Source organism: Coregonus lavaretus (assembly GCF_964263955.1).
Source record: "Coregonus lavaretus genome assembly, contig: HAP1_SCAFFOLD_8885, whole genome shotgun sequence".
In the NCBI taxonomy this organism is placed as follows: domain Eukaryota; kingdom Metazoa; phylum Chordata; class Actinopteri; order Salmoniformes; family Salmonidae; genus Coregonus; species Coregonus lavaretus.
Window position 1 is genome coordinate 4,274 of NW_028162804.1, and position 7,392 is coordinate 11,665.

The 7,392-nt window shown below is 42.9% G+C and overlaps 1 protein-coding gene across 1 annotated transcript; it reads right to left on the bottom strand.

Annotated features, from left to right (window-relative positions):
• Nucleotides 1–429: 429 nt before the first annotated feature.
• Nucleotides 430–7,121, bottom strand: LOC311118826 (secreted frizzled-related protein 1-like; the record flags this gene model as incomplete). Its single annotated transcript, XM_084193606.1, has 2 exons — nucleotides 430–758; nucleotides 7,044–7,121. Coding segments are annotated over 2 exons (407 nt in total), but the record flags the coding sequence as incomplete, so codon positions are not given.
• Between the last annotated feature and the right edge of the window lie 271 nt (nucleotides 7,122–7,392).

Below are 7,392 nucleotides of genomic sequence, written 5' to 3' on the forward strand. Positions count from 1 at the left end.
GGGGAGACAACTGACTAGAAGGATAGAGGGGAGAGGGGGAGACAACTGACTAGAAGGATAGAGGGGAGAGGGGGAGACAACTGACTGGAAGGATAGAGGGGAGAGGGGGAGACAACTGACTGGAAGGATAGAGGGGAGAGGGGGAGACAACTGACTGGAAGGATAGAGGGGAGATGGGGAGAGGGAGAGACAACTGAAACGAAGAATAGAGGGGAGAGAGGGAGACAACTGACTGGAAGGATAGAGGGGAGAGGGGGAGACAACTGACTGGAAGGATAAAGGGGAGAGGGGGAGAGGGGGAGACAACTGACTGGAAGGATAGAGGGGAGAGGGGGAGACAACTGACTGGAAGGATAGAGGGGAGAGGGGGATAGCGGGAGACAACTGGGGAAGACTGGGAGTAGGGTTGTGATAGTTGTATCACTAAAGTCACTGGAAGACAGTATGATAGGTGGGACACTGCTGACTCTTCATGTACTTGATGGCGAACTTCAACTCTGTACTCTTCTTCTCCCATTTGTGGATGGACATGAGCAGCAGCTGCTGGTCCACCTTCCGGCCCATGATGAGGAAGTTACTGCCAAGGTTGTCCAGCTGAGCACAGGGGCAGTTGGCTCCATTCTTAATGTACAGCGTCAGCTTTTTCAAGTCCTTCTTACGCAGGACACCCATCTTGAACACCTTCTTCTTCTTCTGGGCGGCGATGAGTTTACGGTCGCCATTCTCTTTCTTTACCTCTTTGATCTTCATCTTGATAGCTGGGGGGGGGGGGGGAGAGAGGAAGGAGAGAGTGAGCAAGGAGAGAAGTGGAGAGGGAGGAAGGAGAAAGTGATTAAGAGAGAGAGAGGTGGAGAGGGAGGAGATAAAGTGATTAAGAGAGAGAGAGGTGGAGAGGGAGGGGAGAAAGATTGAGATCAGAAATTGGATCAGTGACTTGCATTTTTATTTCAGATGAACATCCTGATGGTATTTTTGCCTTTAAGATATTTATTATTTTATATTTATTTAACTTGTTTGAATCTATAGCGGAGTAAACAAAGACAAGTTAAATCCTCAAAAAAAAAACATCCCAGAAATCATCCATCCTTTAGCTAGCTAATCATCCATCCCTTTAGCTAGCTAATCATTCATCCTTTAGCTAGCAAATCATCCATCCCTTTACCTAGCTAATCATCCATCCCTTTAGCTAGCAAATCATCCATCCCTTTAGCTAGCTAATCATCCATCCCTTTAGCTAGCTAATCATCCATCCCTTTAGCTAGCAAATCATCCATCCCTTTAGCTAGCAAATCATCCATCCCTTTAGCTAGCAAATCATTCATCCATTTAGCTAGCTAATCGAATCAGCCCAACATTGGACTTGATCATTCAAAAACTATATGAAAGCTAATCATGTGTTTTGTGTTGTGACCTGGCCATTGATCATTCAAAAACTATATGAAAACTAATCATGTGTTTTGTGTTGTGACCTGGCCATTGATCATTCAAAAACGATATGAAAGCTAATCATGTGTTTTGTGTTGTGACCTGGCCATTGATCATTCAAAAAATATATGAAAGCTAATCATGTGTTTTGTGTTGTGACCTGGCCATTGATCATTCAACAACTATATGAAAGCTAATCATGTGTTTTGTGTTGTGACATGGCCATTGATCATTCAAAAACTATATGAAAGCTAATCATGTGTTTTGTGTTGTGACCTGGCCATTGATCATTCAAAAAGTATATGAAAGCTAATTATGTGTTTTGTGTTGTGACCTGGCCATTGATCATTCAAAAAGTATATGAAAGCTAATCATGTGTTTTGTGTTGTGACCTGGCCATTGATCATTCAAAAACTATGTGAAAACTAATCATGTGTTTTGTGTTGTGACCTGGCCATTGATCATTCAAAAAATATATGAAAGCTAATCATGTGTTTTGTGTTGTGACCTGGCCATTGATCATTCAAAAAATATATGAAAGCTAATCATGTGTTTTGTGTTGTAACCTGGCCATTGATCATTCAACAACTATATGAAAGCTAATCATGTGTTTTGTGTTGTGACCTGGCCATTGATCATTCAAAAACTATATGAAAGCTAATCAAGTGTTTTGTGTTGTGACCTGGCCATTGATCATTCAAAAAGTATATGAAAGCTAATCATGTGTTTTGTGTTGTGACCTGGCCATTGATCATTCAAAAAGTGTATGAAAGCTAATCATGTGTTTTGTGAAGTGACCTGGCCATTGCCTTGATGGCACACACATGCACACACACACATACACACACACACAACCACGGGTAGACCCCGCCCCAAGCACAGGGGTACTTTACACCTCTCTAGAGGTTCATAATTTACCCCCTACACAACTAACCACTATTACCTTGGAACTGCCACAAGACTACATCCTCTATGTCTGTGTGTGTGTGTGTGTCTGTGTGTGTTTCAGAGAGGAATTCTCCATGTAAGCAAACACTGACAGGCCAAATGAATCATGTTGAGGATGAAGGACCAACGTTGGAATGAAACATTGTTATGTTTCCGAACCACCTGGATTATTGACGTTACTTCTGGCCTCCTTGCCTACTGTTTTATAATGACTCATACATACAGACATACACAGGGTCTTAGTATGTTTGGGGGGGGGGGCGGGGGGTATTTGTGTGGTGTGTGTGTCAAGGCCCCACCAGCCAGGATTTGACCTAAGACATTGCACAAAATAACAGAAAATAAAAAGGGAATTGAAAGAGTTGTCTGACAGTGAGAGAGGGCCTGTCATTTTGAGCAGAAACAGCACTTCCTGGGGCGAGAGCACGTCAGCCTCACTAACATGCAGGTGTTGGATATACAGAACCACACCAAACAGGGTTACACCCATCAGGGCCACAGCCAGGTCTCTGCTTTGCTTGGTCAGCAGCTTCCTGCCAGTATGACTGACTGGATATCCAGTCGCCCACCGGGTAAAAACCTGACGTAACATCAAATCAACACCCAATTTTGGTTGATTGACAAGAAACACGAATTCTACTTGAAATCAGCCTGCCCTCGAAATCCTGTCATTGATTTGTGGTTGAAATCTAGTTTAAAATAACATCATCGTTCTCACTTAAGACCACTGAGCTATTGTCAATGCAGTCATTTTTACTGAGCTAGGTTGCAAAAGCAAACAAGTTTCAGGCAAGGATGAGGATATTCATCTCGTAGATGTTCAGATTATATATTGAAGCCAAGTAATTTATAAATAGGTACAAATGAATTGAAATGTTGAGGCATTACCAGAAGTTGACACCAAGTGTGAAAATGCTGTGTAATAATGCTGTAATTTCTACTGTATATTTGCATCATTCTTGGCGAAATCAAACAATCCAAGTCTCTAAAAAGTTTACCTCTGTAATCATCTCTGGATTTCACGCAACTAACTACTAAACAATCAGCTAAAGAGTTAATGCTTTTGAAGTGAACAATGCTCTCCTATGATTGCCGGTGTGTGAGTGTGTACTTTGATTGGCTATCTGCCTTCATACGCAATCCTATTACATTCTGAGATAGTTATTGTGTCGTGCTATTTCATGCTCTATTCTACCACTATTCTATTTTATTCTCCCTGGAATATACAACAGAACATTATTCAATCTCATAATTAAACACACAGAAAGCTATATCTAGATGATTATGTTCTTACCTCATTTTAGATGACAAGGATTGTGTGTGTGTGTGTGACCTCATGCTAGATGTGTGTGAGTGTGACCTCATTCTAGATAACAAGGAGTGTGTGTGTGTGTGTGACCTCATGCTAGATGACAAGGAGTGTGTGTGTGTGACCTCATGCTAGATGACAAGGATTGTGTGTGTGTGTGATCTCATGCTAGATGTGTGTGAGTGTGACCTCATTCTAGATGACAAGGAGTGTGTGTGTGTGTGTGACCTCATGCTAGATGACAAGGAGTGTGTGTGTGTGACCTCATGCTAGATGACAAGGAGTGTGTGTGTGTGTGACCTCAAGCTAGATGACATGGAGTGTGTGTGAGTGTGACCTCATGCTAGATGACAAGGAGTGTGTGTGAGTGTGACCTCATGCTAGATGACAAGGAGTGTGTGTGAGTGTGACCTCATGCTAGATGACAAGGAGTGTGTGTGAGTGTGGCCTCATGCTAGATGACAAAGATTGTGTGTGAGTGTGACCTCATGCTAGATGACAAGGATTGTGTGTGAGTGTGACCTCATGCTAGATGACAAGGAGTGTGTGTGAGAATGACCTCATGCTAGATGACAAGGAGTGTGTGTGAGTGTGACCTCATGCTAGATGACAAGGAGTGTGTGTGACCTCATGCTAGATGAAAAGGAGTGTGTGTGAGTGTGACCTCATGCTAGATGACAAGGAGTGTGTGTGACCTCATGCTAGATGAAAAGGAGTGTGTGTGAGTGTGACCTCATGCTAGATGACAAAGAGTGTGTGTGTGACCTCATGCTAGATGACAAGGAGTGTGTGTGTGTGACCTCATGCTAGATGACAAGGAGGGTGAGTGTGACCTCATGCTAGATGACAAGGAGTGTGTGTGACCTCATGCTAGATGACAAGGATTGTTAGTGTGACCTCATGCTAGACGACATGGATTGTGTGTGACATCATGCTAGATGACAAGGAGTGTGTGTGACCTCATGCTAGATGACAAGGAGTGTGTGTGACCTCATGCCATGCTAGATGACAAGGAGTGTGTGTGACCTCATGCTAGATGACAAGGAGTGCGAGTGTGTGACCTCATGCTAGATGACAAGGAGTGTGTGTGTGTGTGTGTGACCTCATGCTAGATGACAAGGAGTTTGTGTGTGTGTGACCTCATGCTAGATGACAAGGATTGTGTGTGAGTGTGACCTCATGCTAGATGACAAGGAGTGTGTGTGTGTGTGACCTCATGCTAGATGACAAGGAGTGTGTGTGTGTGTGACCTTATGCTAGATGACAAGGAGTGTGTGTGTGTGACCTCATGCTAGATGACAAGGAGTTTGTGTGTGTGTGACCTCATGCTAGATGACAAGGATTGTGTGTGAGTGTGACCTCATGCTAGATGACAAGGAGTGTGTGTGTGTGACCTCATGCTAGATGACAAGGAGTGTGTGTGAGTGTGACCTCATGCTAGATGACAAGGATTGTGTGTGACCTCATGCTAGATGACAAGGAGTGTGTGTGAGTGTGACCTCATGCTAGATGACAAGGAGCGTGAGTGTGACCTCATGCTAGATGACAAAGATTGTGTGTGTGTGTGACCTGATGATAGATGACAAGGAGTGTGCGTGTGACCTCATGCTAGATGACAAGGAGTGTGTGTGAGTGTGACCTCATGCTAGATGACAAGGAGCGTGAGTGTGACCTCATGCTAGATGACAAAGATTGTGTGTGTGTGTGACCTGATGATAGATGACAAGGAGTGTGTGTGTGACCTCATGCTAGATGACAAGGAGTGTGTGTGTGACCTCATGCTAGATGACAAGGAGTGTGTGTTTTTGTCATGTTAACTTAATGTAAGTTGTGGCTTGTATCATATTAACTTAATGTAAGTTATGGCTGGTATCATATTAACTTAATGTAAGTTATGGCTGGTATCATGTTAACTTAATGTAAGTTATGGCTGGTATAATGATAACTTAATGTAAGTTATGGCTGGTATCATATTAACTTCTCAGTAATATCACTTACGGCTGGTATCATGTTGACGTAATGTAAGTTATGGCTGGTATCATGTTAAGTTAATGTAAGATATGGCTGGTATCATGTTAACTTCTCAGTAATATCACTTATGGCTGGTATCATGGTAACTTCTCAGTAATATCAGTTATGACTGGTATCATATTAACTGGTGACTAATCAAATATATATTGGGGAATATCTTACATTTGGGGGTAAGTTCGACTGTGTTTGAACCTCTAACACATAACAGTATTCTGTGTGATCAAATGTACCAAAAACTGAAAGACTGGTAGAATTGTGTTGCTACACTATGTTCTTCTGAAAAATGATTGTCACTAGGGATGATTATCATAATAATTTAATGGATAGTTTTACACAATCCTCCAAAGACTGCCTGCAGCTTTTCTCTACATTTACACCCACACAACATGATTTCTACACACTGCAGCCAGTCCAGAACAATATCAACTCTAAAGACTCTGGCAATGTTCCGGGGAGAGTTACACGTAGACGCTTTTCAGAGTTATAGTCTTACAGGGACCAGCTAAAAGACTTGGCGAACAGAGGACATTCAACCCAGTGTGTCCTGCTGGGACCATAATTACATCCAGGGAATGAGAGACGGAGACGTTACCTCAATGTTGTATGAACGGTATTATCAGGACATTGCCTGAACTGTAACATTCAAAACACGACATGGCACAAAATGAGTAAAGACTTACATTAAATTGTTCCAAAATGCACTTAAACTGAGCTTGAACACAACATGCTAACTGGATTTCCTAACACAAGACATATTGTTGTCATTCTATCAGTGTGATTGTATTTATCCCATATCGTAATGGAATCATTATCATGGTTCTCCTCACCGGTTACATCTGGTGGTGATGTGGCGGTTAGCCGATGTAGTCGTTAACAATTTATGTGTGTGTATGTGTGAGGGAGAGTTTGGTATCTATGTGTGTGTGTGTGTGTTTGTGTGTCTGTGCGTGCTTGCATGAGTGCGTGAATGTGTGTGCATGTGTGGCGTGTGAGAGAGAGTGTGTGTGAGTGTGTGTGTGTGTGTGAGTGTGTGTGTGTGTGAGAGAGAGTGTGTGTGTGTGTGACGGGGTTCTGTTGTATTGTGGCTGTGAGCACTCAACATTGTGTTTCTCATTACTGTCATCGTCTCTGGAGTGAGATTTGTGTGTGTGTGTGTGTGTGTTTGTGTGTGTTAGTGTGTGAGACGACAATCTACAGGATGGAGTCAAACTAGAAACATGGTCTCACCATTTAACTACACACATCACAGGGCTGCTCCCAGAAACAGGCTCTGTCACATGTTAGTGTTTGAGTGTGTGTGTGTGTGTTTGTGTGTGTGTATAGCACTTACCAAAGTCGCTGGCACAATAATGCTCCATGATGTTGTCAGCTTTCAGTTGGTTATCACACGGAGGACAGACTTTAGATGCTGGGGAGACAGAGAGAGAGAGAGGAGAATGATTGATATTGTAGAAAAGTCAGAGGGCAGTCCCAACCGGGGCTTGAGCCTTGGACCTTCGGACCGTCAACCCAACACCTCAGCTGTTACACAAAGAGAACCCCTTGACGACGACGCTAGGTGTTGGGTGAAGGTGGCTACCATACATGTCATAATTGTAGCTAGGTTAGACTACAGGTACAGTAGAGGATAATTAGATGGTTCATATAAACAGCAGCCAGAGTAGAGTAGAGTAGAGTAG